Raw genomic sequence first — 26443 nt, forward strand, 5'->3', positions numbered from 1 at the left:
CTCCAGTCATAATGTTATGCCTGATCAGTGTATAATATAGAGTGTGTTCACTATGAAGAGTCGTGACGTGTTTGTGTTCGACTGTGTTTACGAAGCCGCGCTCAAAATCTAACATCGGTGTAATTGTAGTTTTGAGCTCCAAGAACAAACCTTGTTAATTATTTTCTTTGGAAGCCCCCTTCCTCCACGTCTTCTTCCTACTCGACTCCAGCATCCTGTTGTTCATCAGATTCCCTTCTTTGGGAGCAGGAATGTTTCAAACAGCTGAAGCGCTCCGTTCCTGGGAATTTCCTGTCCGTTCTCCCTTTGCCCCACCCTCCGTAAAACTTCCTGATTTAGACAACTGAGCAATCAGCCCCACTCCACGCACACAAAATTTCCCAGAGCTTCTTATCTCTCACGCGCAGGCACGCACGCACACACACACACATCTCACAGGAGGAACTGTGGCACTCAAGGCTCAATTGGTGGCTAGTTCCTCATTCAGTGGAAACAAGTTGTCGAGTTATCAGCTCTTTCCTGCATAATATATGAAAATAAAAGGCAGGCGCGGCCAGAAGTGCAACTCAGCTGTCATATCATTCATACGCGCAGACACACTGACGACAGCACAACACCACATGGTCGTGGGTGATTTCCTGTATAATTACAGCCCAGAAATATTGTCGGGTGCCGTCTATTACATGCTAGTTCCAAAGATTATGACATCTACTGTACATGTGAGAGGATATTCTCGGTCCAGGGTGACCTGACGTTTGCCCGTCCAAGTCCCCCCAGCTGTACAAACACATTCACACCAGAGGAGTCGACTGTTAAATATGAGTGTTTTAATTTAACTGGAGCGTGCTGGAACTGTTCGCTGTCTGACATATACACCCTGCTCAACTGTACACATTCACAGCTTCCATAAAAAATACATCTTTGTATACACAGCATTTACAATATCATACATCAGAGCCGTTACAGGTACATCTGCATGGATGGGTGGATGTTTTTTTCTTTTCTTTTATGATGTTGACGATGATTTGCAGTGTCCACAAGCGGTCCTCTTCCGCTCTTCTCTTGATGACGTGCGGGCGCGCGACTGCGTGTTTGCTCTCCTGTGGCCGTCGGTCTCCATTCAGTTCTTCTTCGCAGCTGCCTGCGCATCTCGTTTCCGCGGCAGCCGTGCAGCCGCCCTCTCCGTCGCCTTCCTGGCAGGCCACCGCGCGAGCGATAAACCGAGCCATTTGTCCTTCACCGCCATCCTCAGCTGCCCTCTGTAACTTCCTCGCTCTCTCATTTCCTGCTAATGTCCATTCCACTGAATGTCATCATAAGCGACCTGCGCACACACACATGGGACAGGAAGCTGGTTACACACCGAGCATGACATTTCACTCTACGTTCACGTAGTACGGTGCAGTTTCAAACACACACCTCCTCATCAGACTCCTGGTCCTCCTCTTCCTCGCTGTCTTCCGATTCGCTGTCGGGCAGCTCCCTCAGGCTGGGGTCTGTCAGCGCGTGCAGCTCTTTCCTGATGTCGCAGTTGTCGTAGCCGTACGTGAGGTGGTAGGGGGTGTGGCCTCCGGACGTGAGGAGGTTGGGGTCCGCTCCTTTATGCAGCAGCAGTTTGACCAGAGAGAGGTTCTGTTGGTCTACAGCCAGATGCAGAGCGCCACGGCCGTTATGCTGCTCCTACGCCACAGACACAGAGAAGAGGGTTTTTAGGATGGTTTCTACCGCTAACACACGACAATAGTTGTAAAACCTATAGATGTTTTGTGTATGAACGCAGTAGTGTGTTGTTTACCTTTGCATTAATGTCAGCTCCCAGGTCCACCATTTTCTCCACCAGTGAGAGGAAACCATGAATCGAAGCCAAGTGGAGACAGTTCTGACCTGCACAAAAAAACAAGACTTTCAAGAGCTGATACCAGAACAGCTGGTTTGGATACTGTTGTCCAGTATCCACAGATTAACCAGGCTAGTAATACAAGATATTCGTAAAAGGTCATTTCCACTTAACTGTGCCAGGGTTGGTTTAGTTTTTTTCCAATTTTAACGTTTTCCTTTGTCATATTTATATTGCTTGTGTACAAGTCTAAAATTAGAACCGTCTACCTTTCTATTTAGAGCGTTTGCTCACCTGACATTATGTGCTGTGTAATACATGGGTTCTAGTCTGAATGGGATTTTCAGAAAGGACACAGTGTTCCCCCCGTTTCCTTCCTCCTAACCATAGTGTTTGGGGTTAGTGGGCAGCAGAAATTAGTCTTTGTGCACACCACTAGTTCGGGACAAACGGCACGTTCTGTCTCTTTCCACTCAACGAGGGTGAGCAATCACAGGATGGAAAATGACCCTCAGCACAGTTCGCATTACAACACTTCAGACAGACAGACAGAACAGGAATGAATGGACGGGGAAGACCCGCTGCTGCCTTCTTACCGTTGTAGTTGCAGGCAGCCATTGCCGTGTGTAGATGCTCTGGCCGGCTGTACTGTGTGATGACGCTGAAGCAGTGCAGGTTGCCGTGGAGGCAGGCGATGTGAAGGGGGGTGTCCCCGCTGTTGTCCACCAGCGTGGGGTCGCAGCCAGACACCAGGAGACCGTGACACACCTCTGGCTGGTTTGTTATTACAGCTAAGTGGAGGGGAGTCTGGGGGGGGACAGACAGGCGAGACGGGTCTCTCGGTCAGCAGCTGTTTTCATTCATTTGACGATGTGTACTTTAATTAACGCTACAGCAACAGGAAAAGAACAGAGAGGATGGAAAAAGGGGAAAGCGAGCATCTAGTGCGCACCTGTCTCAGGTCGTTTTGTGTGTTGAGGAAGTCTGTGTTCTTGGACAGGTCGATCATGGTCTTGATGTAGTCCTTGGCCTCGTGGATGATGGCCAGGTGGAGCAGCCTGTGGAGACACAAGGAGACGTGTTACAGTACACATACAAGCAGACAGGAATATTTTCCACTACCCTGAATGAGTCTCAACCCTCTGCATCAAATGCCGTTTCACAAAAGCTTTACTTTGTCTTAAAACTGATCCATGGAACGAGTACATTTGATTAAATAATGTATCCACTTTTCACTTTCTAATGCCCTAAATATTAAAATGGCGCATCAATTAAATTAACAAATAAATAAATAAAGCAAGTATCCCGTAACGCTGCCCTGGCTCGACTTCAAATCATTGTAAGATTGTTTCACGCTTCATTACTTTATATGAGGCACTTCCTGCCCTCACATTGCTCTTATTCAACTAGGATCCGTTTCATTAACACGTGAGTTATGAAAGCGACTACAACACTACGTTGCTCTCGGCGGAGGAAATACGCTAAATTAAATTTAGGGACCCATTTAGCGTTGTTCCCCCTCGGTCTTGCTGCAGCAATACCCTGCCTCCCTCAGCCTCAGACTTCCTCGCCCTCACCCTCCACTGGTTTTAAGGTACTTTTTTCTAGTCGTTTTTTTCCCCCCCTCTCTTCACGTGAACGCGCGGCGCTCGGATTCCTTGGCGGCGCGCCCGGGACTTTCCCAACCTGACCCGCGGCCATAGTAGATTCCCTCCTGACAATAGCCTTTTGTTTACGTCCGATGCGGCCGCCCCTGACCGCAGATAGACCCGTTATCAAACCGGTCACACGTTCTGCGTATTCTTAGCGCCGCATCACGACACTAGACAACATCCCGACGCTTAAAAATTAAACCGAGGCTGGGATTAAGGCCTGGGCCTGTGCGCCGTAATGACAGGCTTGGAGGAAGACATTCCCAACAGGAAAGGCGTCAAATTACCTCAAAGAGCCGAGCTGGGCCTACTCCGGCGACACCATAAACCCAGCGGCACCTCGCAAAACTAATAAAGAAGCTAATCCCTGGTGAAACTTACGTGTCTCCCTCCTCTGTGATGTGTGTCTGCCAGTCGAGCGGCTCTCCGCACGCAGCGGCAGCCTGTTTGTGCTGCGGCGGCTCACATTCCAGCTGGAGCTGGAGGATCTCGGCCGCTACAGCCTGGTACTCCTCCTCTTTTAGCGAGTCCAAACCGCTGTCCAGGCGCTCGTCCGTGGACTGAGCCGCCTTCCCTTCTTTAGACTCCCGACTGTAATCCATTTGGTTCAATATACTGGTCCGGTGGAGGTCCATGATAGTCCGTGTGACTCGCGACGTGGTGCGTTCGCTTGTATCCAGACGGAGCGGAGCGGCGGTCTGTAAATGCCCTCTGTGTGGCTGGGGAGGGGCGGAGCTAGCAGCTAGGTGGGGGATTTCCAGAAAACTGTCACTGAGAATAGTCTATCACAGCTACAGATTGCTGTCTCCACCAGGGGATTTCTGTAGAGACGCATATAAATGCGCTGCCCGGCTGGTTACCAAGTGAGAAAAATACATTTGCAGGCTGCATTGAATGCAACCGAAGTATACAGAGGTCTATTGTATTTAAACATTTTCCAGGGTCACATTTACAATCAGCTGTCACTTTAAACTCGCTAATGTACACTGTGCACACTTGCGTGAAATCTTTTAACAGGAAAATCAGCCTTTTAGATATGAACCGTACGTTCTCCAAGAAGGGGGTAACACTAAAATTCCAGAAAGTCTGATTAACTTTAAGACTGTATCATTAATAACCTCCCCTGGTAAAGCTGGGCACTTTACAGTTCCATCACTGAGTTTCTTTTTTGACACACTGTGCATGAATGGAAAGTCCTGAAAGTGCACATGCTCGTTAGCATGTCCCTGCTGAATCACTTAAGGAAATGTTGCTCAGCACACCCTCGGTGCTTCAGAGGCACAGGAGTTTCCTCCAAAAGTCAAGTGTTATTGCTATATGATTTCGGTTTGTTTATCACACCGAGGCAATAAAGAGACAAGCACGGCAGTGGAGTTTCCCCTGTCATTCACCTTGACACACGATATCAAGTTTTTTTTTTTTTTTGAAGATATGCAACACTGGCTTTGACGTAACAGACATTTTTAATGCAACTACAGCTCCCAAGAGACTGCTGCCATAAACAATATGTGCATTAGGTTTGTGTGCAGCCCCGCCACTAATGCACATATAAAATGATTGATTTTGTGACTTCAGTTCCTTGCATGCATTCAGGTCAAAGGTCGCATTCATTTACTATCTGTACTTGACATCCTCCCAGCTATTTGTAAACAAGCTGAATGATAGTTCTGCAGATTGTGTTTAACTCCCACCGTTTCTGCCACAGCAACTGTACGAAATCGCTTCCTCCATTCTTTGGCTGATAACATGGAAGGACTCCAAGTTCTGGCAAAGTGCCGCGATACTTCACAAGGCTGTGACCTATCCCTTTAAAAACAAACGTCAACTCGAACATGATGTTCTGGAGGCCTGGGGGAAACTCCAGGCTTGTTTTACCTCCCATTGTTCGGTCTGCGTGACCAGTTAGACTGGGAAGCTGAGGCCTCTTCTTCAGCATATTTACTGTCACGTTAGCGGCTGCTGAGCAACATATTAGGAAAATACACACACGCGTATGCAAAGTGTGTGTACATTCAGGCATTCAACGTTGTTTACTGCACAACAGCTTTTAACGTATTGTTGCATCCTGCTTGTGTGTATCAGTTACTGAAGCGAGAATGGAAAGATTGTAGAGAGGACAACAAACCATACCAGCCACAGCTACACCCACAGTTACACAGCAGCGCATATTGTTGATCACAATCAGCCTCAAAGTTGTGTGTTGTGTTTGAGCTGTAATGAAGCCGATGAATGGAAGGAAAAAGTGTGCACGACAGTCGCCTCTCCGCTGCAGCGACTTTTACAGTTTTTATATGGTGCTGGTTAAAAGTATTCGCGTCCCTCACAAGTTTCTACGCTGCTGCAAAAAATTACCCAAAACATCGTCGAATTTCCACACTAGTCCTGAAAGTAGACAAAGAGAACCAAATCAAACTTATTATTTTTTTACTTGTGCATGTATTTATTCAAGAATATTAATATATAAATACTTGTGAACTTTTGGTTACAGCGAAGCAACTAAAAGCTGCACGTACATTGACTAATGTTAATGTTCATGAATCCGCCATCAGGAAGAAAAAAAGAAAACAACCACAGTGTTCACGGTAGAGTGGCAACGACAAAGCCACTGCTCTCCAAAAAGAGCCTTTCTGCCCCTCTGCAGTTTGCTCAGCCTCATGTGGATGAAATTTCCCCCTAGTTTCTGTAGATGGCTGATCAGCAGTTAGCGGAAACATTAAGTTGCTGCTGTCCTGCACATGGGGGTCACATATTGAAAACAAGGGTTCACGTACTTTAGCAACTCACAGATATGTACAAATGATTAATATGCACACAAATATGTGTACAAGTAAAAAAAAAATATCAAGTTTCATTTGTTTGAGGACTAGTGTGAAAATCTACATTGATGTTTTGAGTAATTTTTTAAAATTTTTTCGCAGCAAAGTAGAAACTTATGAAGGCCGCGAATACTTTCAAGCAGCACTGTATAAAACTCCCTTTGTTTTTGTTGCCGTGTCGCGCACGCTTCTTTCCTCCATTCATCTGCTTCTATACAGCTCACGCACAACCTTCAGGGCTGATTGCGATCAACAATGTGTTTTAGCTGTGTAACTGTGGGTGTGACCGCGGCTCATATGGTCTGTTGTATTCTCTACAATCTTTCCATTCTCGTATAAGTATGCAAGCACAAAATGTTTGCTTCTTTCTTTGGTTCCTGTTTCTCTAGATAATTCGGAGGTGCAAAAACCCTCAGACCCTCAAACCCTTTGTGCAATGTGCGAAACAGACACTACTGCCACCTTATGTGTCTTTGAAGATTCTCAGACATCCAGGTCATAGTTGATAATAATAATAATAATAATAATAATAATAATAATAATAATAATAAATAATAATAATACATGTCCAGAAACTGCAAGGTGTGAACAAGGATGAAACTTCCATCTGTCTTTGGCTAAAGAGTGTATGTTGTTGTCCTCAGTAGACTGTCCCTTGTCCGTCAGGTGTTGGTGAACCGCTCACTGAGTGCTAACCTCGAGATGTCCTAAAGGGTATTTTGTTCTTCCAGGTTTCATATAAGACCATACAGAGGAGTCAAACTGATAAAGTGTCAATGCTGCAGACGTGATTGGACTGACTGTAACCAATTCATTTTGACTGGAAATCTGTCAAATGAAACCAGTGCGGCTCTGCTGCCTGGAAGTCAGGGGGCATGGTCGCATCATCTGACAAGAAATCCTGAAACAGCTGACACTTAAAACAGTACAGACTCGAAATTCCAACATGCCGAAAAGGCTTGAGATATGTTAGCAGCATCCCCTAGGGACCTGAAAGGAAGTAAATAGAGATGGATTTCTACATGCAGTCGGTACTTTCAGTGTGTTTTTTTTTAGGCTTTTTTTAAACGTAACCCAGCCATGAGCGCTTGCCCATATTGAGAGATTGTGGAAAACTTGGGGAAAGAAATGTGAGATGGCGCTATCAATTATCTGCTCCGTTTTGATGGGATTTCTGACATTGTGACCGTGGAAGGTGTTACTTTACTGCATATCCCTGCTGTTTAACAAGCCGTGGTACATTTAATTGGCAGTAAAGCACATTTGTAAACTGGACACATGAGTGATTGGTATCGCGTGTGGCATGTACTCGTATACTCTGGAGTGGAGTGGTGCTGGAATAAAGTACGGGAAAGGACAGCTGAACGAATGGCACATGTTTTGCTTGGCCTCCTAATCTTACACCTTGGTGTTTCCCCGCGTTACAGTAAAGATAATAAAAAGCCCACCGATCACACAAGAGAAAACGTGGATCAGTAGTGGAAGTGCTGAAATAACAGGAACAAATCCAGCAGTTCCTGGCATGCAGTTTTGCCTGGTTGTTGTTGTCTTTATACACGATTAGTCTACGCTCCTCTAAATTCTGTGCATTGCTGGTTCTACGAAAGCTGCCAGGAGATTTATTAGTTTTATTGTCGCTTTGTGATTGCATCTCAAAAAGAAACTGTGGTTCATAGCTGGTTCTGAAGGTGTGGAAAGGTCAACTATGTGAAGTATGCGCGCTCTGCCCTTTAGAATAATCACCGCTGTCACCTGAAATGTGTGACTGTCTGCACCCCTGCCTGTACAGTATCTGTGGGAATCCCTGGGGCTGCAGACATGAGAGGACATGTACAACACAGAGTGACTCATCATGAATCACTGAAACAACCGTGCAGTGATATGGTAAAATGGTCAAAGTGAATAGTGACTCATCAAATCACATTGTGGACTTGTTAAGGCTGAGATCATGTCGTGAAAAGTGCTGTGAAGAAAGGAAGAAAGAAAAACACGCATGGTTTCATTGTGTTCACCTGCTCCTTCACCTGCTTCCCTTTTTTCTTCATTTCCTGCTCCATGTACCGGACTGCACACGGACGCGTTCTTATTTGGCCGGCTTTCCTCTGTTTTTACTGGAAGATTTTACAGTAACAAGCCGTAAACGCACTGTTGTTGTTGTTTCAGTTCACTCCCATAAAACTGAACACGGAAAAGTTAGATTTTATGCACAAGACATAAGATGACATGCAACATTATAGATTCAAATGCCTAAAAGTGTAAAAATATTAAAATGAGTATTATCTCAACCTGCTACAACACTAATATACAGCATATGAAGCTACATTTAGCATTTTATGAGGCCTCTTATTTTTAACACACTGCTTGCTCAGTCTTTAAGTGGTTCATAAATGTCCAGTCATGTTGAGGTCAGGTGACAGTGGAGGAAAGTCCATGACAGTCCACACTACCTGGTTTTATTGGTATGGTTTTCAAATAGTTCTCCAAAATTTTGAGGTGTGTTTTTGTACTCGCAATTCTTCCTAGGAGCATGCCTCTGAGAGATGGAGTGCAGTTCTCTGCGGTCAGAGTGGAGTTGATTTGCTGGAAGTGTACAACTCCAGAACAGCAACACATCTCCAGAGGTGAAAATTGACTGTAATCAGCATTTTGCCCCCTGCTTATATCCTTACATACAGTCCATTCATCTGTTGCAGCCAAAAATTTCTAAATGTTATTCATCAGGCAGTTTTGTTTTGCATGTAAGGCTGCTGTGTCTTAGTCCTGTAAGCTGTACTGATGTATTAGCCTTCCGTGGTTCCTTTCGGTCTTCCTGATTGCGATTTGGACAATGTTTTAGAGCTACACAAACACTGCCCCCTTAGAGACCTTCACTCTATTCATGATTTGCTCTGAATAAATATTTAACCTCTGACACATTCTATGTGTCCGTACATAAAATGCTTAGTGAGCAATGTCCTGCTGGAAACTGGAGACGCTGCTGTTGACATATTTGATGACTGGTGAATTTACACCAGCTTGAATGATGACAACAGATTGTGCTTAATCTTTCTTATTCGATTATTCTCAGGTTTATCTGAAACAATGACAGGTTTTCTTCTATATGGTCTGCAGCTTTGTGACCCCATGTATATAAAAGCTATATAAAAACGCACACTTACTGCATTTACTAAATGAGAGCGTCAAGCATTGAATATGTACACGCACAATACATTTCCCGCTTGCTCGCTTGTTTTCTGTGTGTAGTCAGTGTTATTAACTCATTTGTTTATGTTCCTCAGTGTTGCTGACTCTGCTTTAATGACCTGTGGAGTTTCTAGTCAGCAGCCCAGACTTCCCCTTTTTCTTTTTTTTTTTTTTTCCATTCCTTGTATTTCACCACATTTTAAATTGGGAAACTTGCTGATGACCTTGCAGAGCATCACGAACCAGTTCCCTGTCATCCAGGATTGCAGATAACAAGCGACCATAGAAATCACGTCTAATCCAGCGTCCCACTGGGTCAGTAGGGTGTAAGCTGATCTCACCCGATCTGTTGAGCACAGCTAGATGCACCGTCAGAAAGAGTGACAAAAAGAGCAGCTACAGGTGGGTCACCGGGAGGAATCAGTCGGTGGAGACACCTTCCCGTCGTTGCAGGGGAGATCTCTATCAGCAGGGGGAAATAGAAGGCTGACAAACAGGATTTTCTTGTACATTCCGCCCTTACATACCTTGAATTGTCTTGCTAGAGAAATCTTATCGGCAACATATTAGGACGTTATATCCATATCCATAAATATACTGTATATTTACAGAGCTAATGATTTTTTATTTTATTTTTTTTAATTATTATTTTCTGCATTGTAGATTTACACTGGATACATCAAAACTATGAAGGAACATATGGGGACTTGTGCAGCAAAACGAGAGTTAAACAAATCACTGTTTTGTGTTTTAGATTCTCCAAAGCAGCCACTCTTAGCACACGCTAAGCATTTTCTCAATCGGCTAATACTTACAAGGTCAAGAAACGGCCTTCTTGTTGTACCATTTGTCCTTCTAAGCCGTTCCCACCAAAAAGCTCCTACCGTAAAACTCGGCCATGATGACTTGAACCACTAGATGGCGACAGATGACCACTTTACTGAGAGGTGACGGGTATCAAAATGATGCCAAGACCACAGCTAAAACAAAGGCGATTCCACATGTTTTTGTTGCTGTCGTTGTTGTTGTTGTTTTCTGTTTTGTTGTTTTCTTAAGGAACAGGATCAAAAACAAACTCCTCTGATTGTAAGTGAGGATCAAGTCGTCAACAGACCCTAGTCATGTGAGTTTCAGTTGGACATCGTCCATATACGGTCCTAATAAAACCTAAACTACAGACTAGTAGTTTAGAGCGGAAGAAGCTGCTTGGATGAGTGGTCCTCGGGAAGTTTTATTATTTTTACGGATGTACCAAGACCCATAACTGAGAATCTTCTTACACATTGATGATTACTGTCTCTTAAGAGCAGAACATTATTTAATCAGAACGGACTCATGCATGATTGTGTTTCTTTATAATTATTTAATTGGTAGAACGGAATTTAAATAATTTGGCCAACAAGCACAAGATAAGATATTCACTGGTGTCATGCACTGCTTGTTTTGGAGCCTGTTGTAATAAGTTCAATGCAGTCGAGAGAGACTCTTTGTAAACTGGCTTTATTAGGCACAAATAAGACTTTGGCTACTGTACAATGTATATTTAAAGAATCATTTCATACTTGTCTTTTTTTTAAATTTTATTTATTTATTTATTTATTTATTTATTTTTTAAAATAAGATTTAAATGACTGTGTCTGTGTAAGGAGTGTGAATTTGAGATGTAACGGAAACAATTCACTAAAACCAGTTTCGGTCAAAGGGATGCGGCATCTGTCTCACGGTCTGTCATTCTGAGAGATAATAAGTGCCTTTAACCCAGCGCAGATGATTTGTTTTGTATCACAGTTTAAACCAGTGTAGCATTGTTTAATGGTATGATTATTTATTCTATCTTATTTTATTTTATCTCACAACAGCAACCAGCAGAGCCCAGACGCCTCGCAGCCAACTGAGTCTGTTTGTGAGATTTAAATGCGTTGTGGAGTTTTTAGGTATCATTGAAGACAATCTATCACCGTCATTATGAAGGCCTTCCAGTGGCTACATTACAATATAGTGTTCACGACAGGAGGTTAAACCTGTTCCTCACATTTAGACATAAAGTGAAATCCTGACATGTAAACTACAGGGCTGCTAATAAGGTACAGACAGACAGACAGACAGACAGCCGGATCAGCTGTATAATGCTGCAGTACTTAAAGGCTTGAGACTGAGAAGCACAGATCAATAGAGTCATTTTCAGCAGTCGGGAGGATTATCCACTTCACTACCCACTGATGCGATGCAAACTAAAGGCACACACACACAGACACACACACACACGCACACACAACATACACACTCTTCATGTCCTCCAGCCAGCAGCCTCCTCAGACTGACTGTGGATCTATATTTTTACAGATTGACTGAGAGCATTTACCCTGTTTTTAAACTACTGAAAGCTGCCGGCTCCATCCTGTCCTTCCCTACATCAGATATTTTTTTTTATTTCATCCGTATTGCAGGGTTCAAGCGCATCAGCCCATTCTTTTGCTTCTTGATGTGATTTCCAGACGTTACCATACGATATGCATCAACTGGCGGGTAAATGAAAGATTCTCGTATTCAGTCTTCTTGCAACTAAAAACACATGCCCATAAAAGCTCCATAGGGCACTGCGGGAAGGGCAGGCGAATGAACTGCACAAATAATGTGCAGTGACGATATAAAAAGAGGGTTAACTATGCTCAAAGACTGATTTCAACCAAGCAGAAAACCAACAATATGAACTAAATGTAATTATTCATAATAATAAAGTGTATTTAAAGCATTACTCGGCTGGTGCAAAACCTGCATTATCATTCTAAAGGGGTGGTTGCTGATATTATTTTTTTATGTTCTGATTATAGATGCAATAGGTCAAATTTGTTATATCATGATGATTTAAAAAAAAAAAAAAAAAAAAAAAGCCAGCGTCTGCTTAGGGACAAAAGTTCATAAATATATTAAAACAAGTCGTAATTGCAATAGTCACGTCCTGACAGTTCAAAATAAAATATTTTCATATTTTTACGTTGGTTCCTCGGAGCATTTTCGCTGTCCTCTGGTGGAAACTGTCTCCCAAACGATAAAACGTGTCTGAACTGAGTGGCGACAGACAAACGGAGGCCCCTCCTGAACTGTTTCAATCGTTGGGGTCATAAAGTCTGAACCTGGGCCAAGGTTCCTCTCAGTGGGAGACATTAGATGACAATTACAGTGAAAAACAACCAAGCTAAAGAATCTGGGAGCTTAATTAGATTTTAGAGATGGACCCTCCTCCACCCATCCCATCTCTATTCTCATGTCTATTCCCCAGGCGACCCCTCATCAAGCCAGCAGTCAGACCCTCGAGCTCGTTCTCACGCTTATCCGCCTTGATTGATTTCCAGGAAGCGAAGCCGGCTGGCTGGAGCAGTACTGGCCGAGTTGCATGAGCTCCTGGCCCGCACAGAGGGGCCTCAGCCCGGGGGGAGAGGACGGACGGGCGGGTGGGTGGGTGGATGGATGGATGGATGAATCTCCCTCCGATCTCTTATCAGCAAGAGCAGCTTCTAAGGGGAGGGCTGTTGTGAATAGTCCCCCAAACACACACACCAGATCACAATCTCTCTCTCTCTTCTTGTCCACTCTTTCTCTGCCTTGCCCTTCTGTTCTGCTGGGGAGATAACACACACACACACACACACACGGAGGGAAATCTATGCCCGAGGTATTCTCACCAGTAAGACCGATTATCAGACACTCCAGCGGGACAGAAACGGTCATTAGCAGTCTTAAAGACAAATACGATCTGGATCCGAGCCCCCACGGGTGTTGTTCCAAATTACACGTACAAACCTGGTCGGGGTTTCCTCTTGATGTCCATGTGTGCGCAGTCACTTTGACGTATATTCACACCAGCCTCTACGAAGAAGGCCTGAAAAAAACACAAACTGAAATCGCACAGAAGCAACAGATTTCAAATCTCGCAAATTGGAATAACTAATAATAATAATAATAATAATAATAATAATAATAATAATAATAATAATAATAATAATAATAATAATAAAATCGAATCAAAAATAAGAAAATAAATAATTAATAGGAACTATACAAAAACGTCTCAACTACAAAAATAATTGTAGTAGCCTACTATTTATGTTTTAGGAGTGCACTAATAATGGCAATGACCCGGTTTGAGTTCGGCCGGCGATGTTTGTTTTGTCGTTTTCTTACCATTTACAAAATGATATATAACACATTAGTTGGTTCTTGTATACCTCAAAGAATCCATGGCTGCATTACACCCATGGACCACTTTCATTTTATTTTACAGACAGTAATAAAAAAGTGAACCTTTTTACTTTCATGACACGACCATTCAAAAGTCGCTGTGTATAGTATAGTATAGTATAGTATAGTATAGTATAGTATAGTATAGTATAGTATAGTATAGTATAGTTCATACCTTTCGGGTATGTCGAAAATGTTTTTGCTTTTGATTTATTTATTTGTCTACTTATTAGTTTACTTGTTCTGTTTTTGGTGTTTCACCGTTTCTCTTCCTCTTTATCTATTTATATATTTTTATTTGTCTCATTATTTACACGTTGGAAATAAAGACTATCAATCAGTTAAAGACTATAGTATAGTATAGTATAGTATAGTATAGTATAGTATAGTATAGTATAGTATAGTATAGTATAGTATAGTTAATTTATTATTGTTAAACCGGCCAACATGATATTGAGATGACTGGGCTATCTGTATCACTTTGTTTGTATAATAAGTTCAATAAATGTGTTATTTAATTTCAGTTATAATAAATAATAACTAATTTCGTTACTATTTAGCCTGAAATAACGTCATTATCATGGAGAAAGTAACGCTGGTGGACTAAAACAAACACGCGCACCATGGACAGCTACGCTCTCTCTCTCGTGCGCTCCTCACACCTGCGCGCGCCTCTCTCTCCATCTCCCTCCACCTCTTCAGAGCTTCTACTTCAGAGCGGGACTGAGACGAGAGTTGTACTTCTTTCCGCCCGGTGGTGCCACGCGCCGAAGTCTGCCACAATGCCTCGAGGATTCTTGGTGAAGAGAACCCGGCGGGGTTCGGCATTGTACCGCTCACGAAATAACAGCAGCAGCAGCAGCAACAACAACCCCGAAACACATGACGGCGTCAGGAGCAGCGGCGACAGCCCAAGAGCGGCTAACCCGGGCAGCCACGAGCCGTGCGTCCTCCCGTTCCAACAGCCAGATGGAGAGTTCCCGGGGTCCCGCGAGGAGGCGTGGAGCCCGCACGTGGAGTCCGCGCTGGAGGCGGAGGCGGACCGGCGCGCGCAGCTACCGGAGCCCGAAGAGCAGGTGAGACAGGTGGACGCCTCGAGTCCTGGTGATGGTTTCTCCTGCTTCTTTCCACCTCCGCCTCCACACGACTTGACTTTAACCGATTCCTGCAGCCCCATTAAACCGATAGGCGCCAGGCTGTTGGAGCAGCGCGAGGAAGGAGAACAACACTTGTTCCCTGGCAGCTGCCCCTCATCATCTCCGATACCGGCGCTACCTGACCTGCCGTTCCTGGTGAGTTCCACGCCGACCTCAGTGTCCGCTTCTATCGAGAGGCTCCTCGCAAGCAGCGGCCACCGCCACCACCACCACGCGCCGCCCTACGGCCAAGGCGAAAAATATGATCCAAATATGACTCACGTGCACCTGTTCCCGCCACTAACACTGATGAACCAGGAGCAGCATCATCCGGCGAGAAAACGCCCTTACCTTGAACCAGATCACCGCATGAACGTCGGCAGGCACAGCAAACAATCTGCGGCCCACCCCCCGAAGAAACCCAAAGTCAACCGTAAACTTAACTTCGAGGATGAGGTCACGACATCCCCGGTTCTGGGTCTGCGGATCAAGAAGGAGAGCCCAGAGCTGAGGAGGCAGCGCGAGAAGTCGTCTGCCCTCGCCGGGAATCAGCCGCTGGGGGAGTTCATTTGCCAGCTGTGTAAAGAGGAGTACCCCGACCCATTTTCTCTCGCGCAGCACAAGTGCTCCCGCATAGTGCGCGTGGAGTACCGGTGTCCAGAGTGCGACAAAGTCTTCAGCTGTCCCGCTAACCTGGCCTCTCACCGCCGCTGGCACAAGCCTCGCCCGGTAAACAGCCAAGGAGGAGAGACCCCCATCAACAAGAGCCTGCCACTGAAGGAGGCGCGAGGGCCCGTTCAGCAAGAGAGGCAGCCAGCAGGGACGGAGGGCAAAGAGAACGAGTTGCTGCGCGTGAACACTAATCAGCACCATGGGACGCTGGACAGTTCCCGCGTGAGGCGCGAGCCACCGCTACTGCTGCTTCACGCTCGCTCTCGGGACAGCACGGACAACGACAGCCTCGCGCCTCCTCGATACGACTCCTCGCCTCGTTACCGGAGCCCGGTTGAAAGCTGCCTGGACCTGCAGCAGCAACAGGTGAGAGCCGCAGACAGTCCCCCCTCCAGCCTCCTTCTAATGAACGCTAACCCCGACGAGCGGCCGCCGTCCCTCCCTCACCCACCTCTACCGTTTGTCCAGTCCTTACCGGAGGAGGAGGTGTACGAGTGCCGGTACTGCGGGAAGAAGTTCCGTCGGCAGGCTTACCTGAAGAAACACCTGGCCGCGCACGAGACGACAGCGCGAGCGTCTCCGCCCCAGTCGCCGTACAGCCAGGCTCGCGAGAGCAGCGGCGGACAGAGCCATGTGTTTCTGTGTCACCTGTGCGGCGCGCGCTTCCCGTCGGTTGAAATTCGGGACAAGCATCGTCTGTGGCACGCGATGAGGGACGAGCTCCTGGCGGAGACGCTGGGAGCAGGAGGAGGAGGAGGTGGAGGACGCAGACCGGACGTTTTCCTCGCGCACAGGGAGGAGAGCGGCGGGGATAGCGAGCAGCAGCAGCAGCAACAACAGATGTTCACGTGCAAACACTGTCCCTCCACATTCTTCAGCTCCCCGGGGCTCACGAGACACATCAACAAGTCTCATCCCACCGAGAACCGGCAAGTGATGCTGCTGCACATGACCGTGAGGCCATGAAACGCACGCGCGATGCACATATAATAGCTAATATTGCTAATATTAATGATAATAATGATGAGGATAATAATAATAATAACAATAATAAATAAGCCAAGATTTTATTTGGAAACATGAACCGTCATTGATTCTCTTTAAAGGGAACGATTAATGGCGGCTTTTACTTTACACTGACGTTATAATATTCACGTGTGGTTTTGTTGTGAAGTCGGACTGAGTTGATCACTGCGTGTTAACAGGACGAGGACTACAGCTGTGCCTTTACTTTGAAGCTCAATAAACATCCAGGTGATAAACTGACACTAGAGCGGCACTGAGAGCATCTGAACACACAGGTAGACTTCTCTGATGCTCCAGCAGGATTGTAATTCAACTGACTGTAAACCTTTTTTTTTTTTTTTTTTGGAATGGGGAGGAGGGCATTTTCATTTACTAGGCAGATCTAAGATGTTCCATTATAACTAACAATTAAAAAAAAATACACTCAAGAGAAGAATGTTATGACGGAAATATGAAAGCAAATCAAAACAAGCCTTCTTTTGGATTTACACCAACACAAACGCTCAATACTGATAATTAGTGAAAATGAACTCACAAAATGCCCAAACAGAAGCTTTATATGAAGCACACTGACGCACATTTTTCTCTGATTGTGGCAAATGTTAATATTTCAAAGTAACCAGATTAGCTCAGAGGCTCAGAAGTCATCTTATGTGTTAGGTTACAGGTTGGTGCGACATCTGAAGCAGAGCCAGGTCATACTTCACCATCTATAATTAGAACGTGACCCTCCTTAACCTGACAACTGGAGACAGGATCAATGTCCTGACTGTGCTTCAATTTCATGTAGAGAGAAGAGTAAATAAAAGTAGAGACAAACAATTAGATCATAACATGGCTTTTTTTATTAAACGTGCCAGTTAACTTCTCAACTATAAAATATTTTCTTACAGAAACGGAACATTTAATGTAAGTGGGCTACTGATGGTAAACAAAATGTCTTTTTGTGTTCATTGCTTCTACTGTTGAGATATTTGGTAAATGCCTTTATGATGCTAAAATGTAACTGTGGTTCTATGAAGCCTGTACAGTACTATTTTGATATGGCTGAAGTTGAATGTAGAATTTATGCTAAGTTATTGTCAATAAATGTTAATACGGTACGATCATGTGCAGGCTCACACCGTCGGTTTCTTAAAACATTTAAAAACACACGTATCTGAATCAGTCATTGGTTCGAATCGTTTATTGTCAAATTCCATCACTGCACATCCACGCCGTGTGCACCTGGAACAGACGTTACACACGTTTACATCCTCCAGGCTTGACAGTAACAGTCTGTGGAGTGTGTGTGTGTTGTGGTACAGCCGTTACATGGTCGAAACATGCAGTTAGTACTGAACTGGTGTCATGCAGTGTGTATAATCAGTAGTTACATATATCACCTTTGTCCCAAACCAACACGTGGACCACAGCTGAACCCGCATCTGTCCCGGCCCTCGCTGTCAAAGCATCCACTGACACACAACCATTTAGAGAGAGGACTTTGAAGCTGCCGCAGCTCAAGTGTCAAGAGAGCTTGACTTTTTTTTTTTTCTCCTCTTCAGACGACAAAGAGGTCAGATTTGAGACAAAAAGGATGAAACATATAGAAACTGAGTCACAGTCCTCTACACCAACCGCTTCAGTGGAGCTGACGTGATTTTTTTTAAATGATGCTGGAAGGCTTTGGGTGACTTGAGTAAAATTTTGGTTGCTGCTAATGGAGAACTGATTAAACAAAACCAAGTTCATAACCAAGATGCGATTTTCGAGGAGATTCAGAGCAGAATCTAAAGAGCACAGAGGAGTATAGACATGGCGTCGTTGTGCGGTTCGTGTACTGGGACAGAGCTGAAGGAACAGGCTCAGGTTGTCGAAGTGTTTAGGGTCTATGTGCAGCACGGACCGCATGTCTTAACCAGTCAGTATGCTGCAACCTCAGCAAGAATAACAACTAATGCAAGTCATGGAAAAGGGACAATGCAAACACACAAAATGTAACAGAACATGAATTTGACCTTAATTTACAATGGCATTCTTCAAAATAAACTATTTCAACCCCCACAGAGGCGGGCAAAAACAATAATAATAACAATAATAATAAAAAATGTTGTACAATCCCTTTCCTCTCTACAAAAAAAATCTATGGCTGAAACAAAAAAACAAAAACAAATACAGCAAACATGGTTGTGTGTACACAGACTTCAAGCAGTGAAGTATTAAGCCAAACCCTTTAACACAGAGGTCTGCATTTTCAAATCCAGACCTTAAGTGCAACGTGGATGCTTCTCCTATCAGAGATCAGTTGTGCTACAGTAACAGGATATAACGCCGTGTAAAAGAAGAATATTCAACCCAGACGAGCTGTGAAAAACCACAGCCTTGACTTGTAAATCCGGTAGTTATTCAGGGCTCCGATGGTGCCCCTCCCGACCGTACAAACTAAAACACCAGTTCGAAGGTGATCGAGTGAAATGAGGGCGTCAAACACGAGAGAGCCATCTGCGATAGCGTTATCACGCCGGTCCCCTCCATTCGCAAGTGGAGCTGGAAGTCTAAATACATGACTTATTAATATTTTGTTTGTTTGTTTTTTTTTTTAAAAAAAGATGATAATAAACTGACTTGTTCTATTTCTCTTCCCTCTCTTTTGATTTTTCACTCAAAACATAAAAACACTGGCAATGAAAGGAACGTATAATGCTTCCCTCACTGGACCATTAATTATTATGAACCTCACGTAGACGCAGAATTGAAGCTGGATTGTTAAGTGCATGCACTGTTAACGGTTTAAACACCAGGCCCCCGTCTGCCTCATATACGTTAAAGATGCAGAGTGACGCTCTTACGAAGTCTCTACAGATTTACAAGGCTTCCTCCGATCTTCCAGAGTCTGGCTGAGGTGCCACAGAGAAAGATGAGTAAAATAAGATCAGGTTTAAGTTCCTAGAGAAAAAAGTGTGCAAACATGATATGAACGAGAACCATTGGAGAATAACATCTTGTAGTGTTTTTTTTTTTTGTATTTTGTCTTTAAGCAAATACATGGTCTGAGGTTTGACCACAGTTTGGCTTTGGCAGCTATTCTCACATCATGTATGTGTGTACATACATACATATATATACACACACACACACACACACAACAAGCTTCCTCACACTGTACACATTCTTTTAGATATTCATATATCTACTATATATATATATATTTATGCTCATACATATAGAGATATACAGAATACACATATATATATACGTATAGGAACAAAGAAAGAAAAGCTGTGGTTCGTTGTTTCAGATGACAAAAGAGTGATCAAAAAAATACAGCAACGTTCTTGTTCGGGTCAAAACACAATTTACAGTCAATTTTAAAAAATAAAGAACGAGAAAAAAAAAAACTCAAAAAAACAACTGCAATGAACATCAGTGCTCGTCCACAGTTTACAGCAAGCCAAAGTCAAAACAAACTTTATGTAACAAGTGCTTCCTCTCGACGGGTTGATTATTTGTAACAGACACATGATCAGCCCTTCCTCATACTAATGCTGCTCCTTACAGGTGAGGCTGAGGATTTTCATCTGGATTCACTGAAAGTTTTTGGCTTTAGAACGTTAGGTGCGTTGTTTATTTATTTATTTTTAGCTGTTAGCAAATGAATACATTTGTATTTACATTAAATGGAGACTGAATAGAAACATTATCATTATTAGTTTGCTGCACCGAGAACAAAAATAGACTTTTCTTTAGCTTTCTCCATGCAACGCTTTACAGGCATCAGTCGTGCTGCCTCTGATATCAAAACCCCTGCTCCTGTCTGTACACGGAAACCCGCTGACTATAGTACAAATATACAGATTCCCCAGAGCGACGTCCGACACCCCAACAACACGCAGAGACCGAAGAGACTCTGCTTTGCTTGTTCTCTCTGAAAGCTCTCTAATATTGTGGCACAGTTAAGCTTTTTGCAGTCGTGGTTAAACTGATATTTGTGCACTTTCTAACATGGCACAGATTGTTATGGACTAACACTGCACTGCTGTCTGGGTTTTTAAGCAAAGCGGCAGAAGTACACAGACAGCATTTTCAATCTAAAGTCACTACAGAGTCCACAGAGCACTATTACACGTATTTTTGAGAGTACGAGAGGGTTTAGAGCATTATAGCCAGTGTCCAATCAGAAATGTAAAAGGCTGAAGGAAGGAACGGGGACGCGTTGATTCAAGGTTCGTCTCTACAGCGAAGCTTTTGTTTCCTAATGTGATCTGAAGTGCTGCTCTCGGGCCGAGCTGCCTCGTCTGGAAAGCTCAGGTCTTGTTGGCCGATCCAGAGGAGCGCCGCAGCTTCATCGACATGCGGCTCTTGCTAGTCCGAGGAGACATGGGGGATGCCGAGTCGCTCCCGGCCTCCCCAAGAGCCGGACTTTCTCCCCGAAGAATCTCGAGGCAGGAGCCTGACGGGGAAGAAGAGATTGTCCCCGGGGGACGACGCGAAGAGAGGAGTCCGGAGAGGTGAGGGGGGGCGGGCGGGAGGGGGAGAGGAGGAGGGAAACAAGCAGAAAAGGATGAAGGTCCGGCAAGGTCATTACAACTCATCTCATGATTGTCTACTCAGCCACATTATTGCAGTCACACACACAGAGAAGGACACACACAGACAGAAACACAAAGGACCTCTACACAGCTCTATGCGCTCAAATTCTATTCTTCTATTCCTAGTCCCCAGAACTATGGGCTCTATGTGTGGCCCTGTGGAGTTAAGACTAAACTACCCTTTAAAGAATTAACAAAGTCATCAATTTACTTTTCATGTCAGACTGATGCAGCTGAAGCTTTGACTAATTACTGTACATATAACACTTTATATAATTCTATGTGTTGTTTTAACCACACCACTCCATCAACAGTAACTGTTAAGCTAAACTAAAACTAAACTACAATATGTCCAAAACATTAAGGTACACATTAAGTTAAATGACTGAACTACACTAATAAGGCACGTTAACAGTGAATAACGTGGGCAATCTAATTAGGATGTTCTTCTGGGAAACCTGGGTCCAGGCATTTATGTTGCTTTGATAAGCAAACAACATTTTTACAGACCAGGCCCCATGGTAGTGACAAGCAGGCGTAGCCGTAGGTTCCCATGTTAATGAGACCCTCGCTGTTATCCACTATGACATAACAACCAGCCGGTCATAATATTATGGCTGATCCACGTAGATTACAATGAATGTCACAGTGCTTGTCAAAATGTGTGTTTTGTTAAACAGGTTCTAGGTTGCGTTTCTAACTATAACAAACTCAAAGGAAATCATTTTTGACTAAAGGCAGACACAATCAGCAGAGCACACTGCACTCAGCACCCCGGCCTAAAGCTAAACCTCCCGTCTATGACGCACCATTCACAGCTAGCATGAAGGACCTTCTGCTTCAGGCCTTTCCCCTTCACCCTGAGCAGGTTAAAGCTGTCTAGTGGTTTAGGGACCATCAGACACATAACACTATGGTCCTCTGATGAGGAGAGGAGAGGAGAGGAGAGGAGAGGAGAGGAGGGAAATGAATGTGAGGGGAAAGAAAAGGAAAGGAACGAAAAGGAGAGTAAAGGACAGGACAGGAAAATTAGGGAAGGGAACATAACATTAAGGGAAAGGAAATGAACAAGTGAAGAGGAAGAGAGGAGGACCGGAGGGAAATGAGAGGAATTTAAAGGACAGACGAGGAGAGAAAAGGAAATGAGAGTGAAGTGAGGTAAAGAAGGTAAAAAATAAGGAGTGGAAAAAAAAGGAAAAGATGATTAGTGGAGTGAAGGACAGAAACAGAAATGAATCAAATGAATACAGAAAACAGGCTCAATACATCCAACAGACAGAAAGGAAAGACTCAACAGACTCACAAAACACACCACAACATGTGCAGGGACAAACTGAGATAGAAAACATTGAGGCTTCATTTATTATCCACAAGATACTACAGTGTTCATATGTAAGCATATAGCTCTAACGGAAAAGAAAGAAAACATTAGTCCAAGGCTGTTCATTCAGACGGTGTGTGTATTTGTGCAGACCTACGCTTAGTATGCTTACCCACGTTTAAGACAGAGTGTCAGAGCGTGTTTGTGTGCTTCAGTGCTACTGTACATCATGTCAAAACCAGGACAGGCGGATCATACGGAGGTTAGGCACGTAAGGTTCCACCAGGTTAACAGAACGACCAGGAAAATTACACAGTGTGAACAGACAAGAGAGCAGAAATCCCACGTTGTTAGTAAAGGAGGTCTCACTTTCATCATGTCACAGAGTGTAGGCCACTTATTCCAATATTAAAAATAAAGAGCTGCAAGAAACACCACTGAGTGTACTTAACTGAGGCTCAGTAGAGGTCTCAAGCTTTTGGTTTTATGACACTGCTGTTGGACCTCCAGCTACAGCGAATGTAGTTAAGAAGATGGTAGAAACCAAAACAGAGGTAAAAACAGATGATGTCACGTAACGTCAACCTAAATTAAGAAATGTAAATGGATCATTCGCTCTACAATCGAGTGAGAGGAGGATGAATAAAAATAATGTTTATATGAGGTCAAATGTTGCATATTGAAGAAGAAAGAATCTCTACAGCTATAAAATGATACCACTCTGACTCTGGCCTTTATTACAGACACAGTCACAGCAAACACTCAAGTATGAGCTGAAAGTGACACGTCCTTTCATAAGTGAGAGAGCGCTGACACATGCAGACCTGCTCGAACCGTAGAAAACACAAAGGAAGAAACAGTGAGATAAACACCACGCGGTGGAGGAACCGGAGGAGAGCAGAGGTTAGGCTGAGAGGTCAGTGGGAGGAGCCAATCAGAACGGGGCGTGTCAATCATGTGACCAGGCTTACCTTTTAGCTATAGGCAAGTGAGACAATACGATCTATAGGAGGGGAGGGGGAACAAAAAGTAAAGAAAAAGATGGGAGAAGGAAAAAAAAAATACAAACAAAAATAATAACAATAACAAAAAGCAAAGGAAACAAAAATAAGACAGAAAAGCAATATGAAAAAAAAATGGGGGGAATTAAACAAAAACAGAAAGAGAGAAGAATGTTTGATCATTACACTGTTAATGGGGAGAATCTGTGAGTAAATACAGGAAGAGGACGGGGACGGTGGGGGGGGACAGAGAGAGAAAGACAGAAAGACAGAGAGAGAGAGAGAGAGAGAGAGAGAGAGAGAGAGAGAGAGAGAGAGAGAGAGAGAGAGAGGGGAGGGGGTGGGGTGGGGAGGGGTCAGTAGTAATTTGATGAGGGTTCATTTCAGAACACAGGATCATTATATCGTCCAAAACTGATCAGAAACACTGTCTGAACACTGTCATTTACACACGACAGTCGCATCAGGACTTGGATCAGGTTCAGGTAAAGAAGGTATAAAATCTGAGTAGCTTTTTGATCCTGTCTTCTGAAATGGCATGTGGGCTGGACACGTTACTGACAACACAGAGAAACACGGCCTCAGTAAACATTTCGGACAAGTGTCTCAGGTTGTGCCAGATGTTATTCATCCTCAAGGCAGGTTGATTAGGACTGTACAATTATTAACACTGTTGACACAATAGCTGGTAAGATGGAGCAGCTGGCCAGGAAGAACAACCAAGACCAATTACAGTCATATTTAGACAAACACACAGATGTAATGACACGTGACTGACACAGGCCTACATCACACAACTCTGTTCCTTTACGCTGATAGAAAGTGTGTGTCTTACCTGCGCAATTCAATTATTGTAAGCAACTGCCAGGTTGCGTAATTGGATTAAACGTGAGTCAAAGGATGCTACGCTATTCTGAATTACACTTAACCGGGCACATCACAGGCAAAAATGATCAGTATCGATGTAACAGAATTAACGGGATACATATGAGAGTCGTGCATGTATGACTCCCATGTGCACGGCTGGCATCTCTACGGCTCATCAGATGTCAGCTGATTCCTCAGAGACGCTCTGGAGAGAGAAGAAGGCCGAGCGCAGCTTTGGATGCTAAACAGAAGTCATCAGACGCTGTGAGACTCTGAGTTGGACAGCGAGCCGGGAGAGTGTGTGTGTGTGTGTGTGTGTGTGTGTGGGCCAGCTCTGTAGTTGATCTAATCAAATCTAGACAACATGTTAACATGTTGCAGGTGTGTATTTTCTCTTCAGCGTTTCATCACGCGAGTAGAAAACCAGTAAAAATATTCATATGAATTCCTACTATGAAAGTTTAAATGTCAAATTTGTTTTTAAAACCCTGCCACTGAGGCAGTGACTGACAGATGGAGCTGCTGGTGCAAAGGTTTCATGTCTTACCTGTATCGGAGGGCAGGTGAGTGCAGGGAGCTGGACTGTAGACGCGAGCTGCGTAGTCCTCGAACGTAGTCGGCTCCTGGTGGTGCTGCACAATGGTCTCCAGGTATCTGGCTCGCTCCTCGTAGCTGATGACGAAGGTTAAGGCCCAACGGATACTGATGGAAGTGGTTTGCCTTTCTTAAGTTTTCCAAGAAAACTACCACTGCTGAAAACGTTTGTTATATTCTCTGAAGGTTAGATTACTCGTCATGGTTAGTTTTACTCAGCATGTGTAGCAGTTGTACAATGTCTACTACTCCACTCAAGTTGGAGTAGTGAGGTCATTTATGTCACATAGGACTGGGGTTTGATTTATTTTTAAAAGTTAATAAATAGAGTAGAGGAGTTAGAAAAATGAGGGTGTATCCCAGATAGAGTAGTCTAATACAAGTCTTTTTGCATGCTGGGAAATGTAGGATCTGCTGAGGTATAAAAGTGTCAGGAATTAGGTCAAAAACTACTCATCTGTTCAATCAAGAATGGGTCGGTATGTTTGATCAGAACTGATTAACAAAGCCCTGGAATCACAAGCAAACAATCCTGAGTATTGCCAGACTTTGAATCTTGCCAAATCCAGACGAGAGCCCATGAAAAAAAAACCCCACACAATCTGTCACACGAAATATCAAACCCTGGTAAAACAAACAAAAAAAAAAAATGTTGTGTTTACGATCAGAAAAGTGCTCTCAAATACTGTGGTTTCATGATGTGAGCCATCTTTCAGTGCAGTGAAAAAAAGAGCTGGGATGCCCTTTCAAGGGATAAAGGAAATAGAAGAATCAAATAAATGAACATACAACAGGGACCTTGAGCTGAACAGAAAATAAATAAATGACAAAACTTTGTAGAACATGTACGTACTACGTTGCTGTTGAATAAACAGGATTTTCCAGATGAAAACACCGTATGCGGCACAAGCTAATTACCTCCGTGTACCTGGACTTCCATATGACTCTGACGAGAATACGGCGGCCGTTAAATAAAAACCCATAAAGCCGAGCCCCTTTTATCACTTGCTATTATAGCGGTGAATTCAAAGAGCGAGGCACGGGGATTCAGCGGAGAACAGAGTAAATGGAAACCAGGACTTCGGCTTTCCATCTATTAGAGATAACCTCATTGATAGAATGACATTTACCCTCTCTTCCTTAGTCCTTCTCATACATCCAGCCGTAATGACAGCCATGCGCAGCGGCTGCAGTCTCCTGGACACACAATTCAGCCCCATCATCTCCCGACAGCGCTGCCGTTTGCTCGGTGGGCTCCAATAACAAGGGATTGTCAATGAGCGTTTATGTGTGTGCCTGTATTCAATAAGGTTGGCCGTGAACAGGTTATGTGTATGTAAGTGCATGTGTTACCGTCTCAGAGTGTGATGGGATTAGGCCAATGAATCTCCAGAATGAAATCTGTGAGTTTGTACCTTTGTCTGCGTGCGCGTGCGCGTGTGTGTGTTTGTGTGTGTGTGTGTGTGTTGTGAATGGGGCGGCCATCTGTAATAGCACCCATGGGTTTTCTATTGGGTTAGAGAGCTGG

The 26443-nt window shown here is 44.0% G+C and overlaps 3 protein-coding genes across 8 annotated transcripts in view; 1 reads left to right on the forward strand and 2 right to left on the reverse strand.

The window, feature by feature from the left end:
• Nucleotides 1-805: 805 nt before the first annotated feature.
• nfkbiab (nuclear factor of kappa light polypeptide gene enhancer in B-cells inhibitor, alpha b) lies at nucleotides 806-4195 on the reverse strand. The gene is made up of 6 exons (XM_047611708.1): nucleotides 3871-4195; nucleotides 2790-2895; nucleotides 2434-2644; nucleotides 1796-1884; nucleotides 1420-1680; nucleotides 806-1324 (listed from the first exon to the last, which is right to left on the reverse strand). The coding sequence occupies exons 1-6, from the start codon at nucleotides 4122-4124 to the stop codon at nucleotides 1289-1291; spliced, it is 957 nt and encodes a 318-aa protein (XP_047467664.1). The 5' UTR covers nucleotides 4125-4195; the 3' UTR covers nucleotides 806-1288.
• A 10237-nt stretch (nucleotides 4196-14432) lies between these two features.
• LOC125024270 (insulinoma-associated protein 2) lies at nucleotides 14433-19139 on the forward strand. Its single transcript, XM_047612049.1, has one exon. The coding sequence runs from the start codon at nucleotides 14510-14512 to the stop codon at nucleotides 16499-16501; it is 1992 nt and encodes a 663-aa protein (XP_047468005.1). The 5' UTR covers nucleotides 14433-14509; the 3' UTR covers nucleotides 16502-19139.
• A 7-nt stretch (nucleotides 19140-19146) lies between these two features.
• ralgapa1 (Ral GTPase activating protein catalytic subunit alpha 1) overlaps nucleotides 19147-26443 on the reverse strand; it is a 60787-nt gene continuing 53490 nt past the window's right edge. For 5 of the 6 annotated variants that reach the window (XM_047612038.1, XM_047612037.1, XM_047612041.1 and 2 more), the window contains 2 exons: nucleotides 24869-24993; nucleotides 19147-20993 (listed from right to left, as the gene is read on the reverse strand). In XM_047612038.1, coding sequence (XP_047467994.1) covers nucleotides 20848-20993; nucleotides 24869-24993 — 271 coding nt within the window. In that variant the 3' untranslated portion in view covers nucleotides 19147-20847. Of the gene's footprint in view, nucleotides 20994-23424; nucleotides 23457-24868; nucleotides 24994-26443 lie in introns of all 6 variants that reach the window. The other variant, XM_047612039.1, reaches the window with a different exon arrangement.

The sequence above is a fragment of the Mugil cephalus genome, chromosome 17, assembly GCF_022458985.1.
Source record: "Mugil cephalus isolate CIBA_MC_2020 chromosome 17, CIBA_Mcephalus_1.1, whole genome shotgun sequence".
Classification (NCBI taxonomy): domain Eukaryota; kingdom Metazoa; phylum Chordata; class Actinopteri; order Mugiliformes; family Mugilidae; genus Mugil; species Mugil cephalus.

Coding starts and splice junctions, on each gene's coding strand:
- nfkbiab (XM_047611708.1), bottom strand. CDS start 4,124: ATGGACCTCCACCGGACCAGTATATTGAACCAAATGGATTACAGTCGG. Junction 2,896..3,870: donor ATCACAGAGGAGGGAGACAC/GTAAGTTTCACC, acceptor GTGTCTCCACAG/GCTGCTCCACCTGGCCATCA. Junction 1,885..2,433: donor GGCTGCCTGCAACTACAACG/GTAAGAAGGCAG, acceptor TTTTTTGTGCAG/GTCAGAACTGTCTCCACTTG.
- LOC125024270 (XM_047612049.1), top strand. CDS start 14,510: ATGCCTCGAGGATTCTTGGTGAAGAGAACCCGGCGGGGTTCGGCATTG.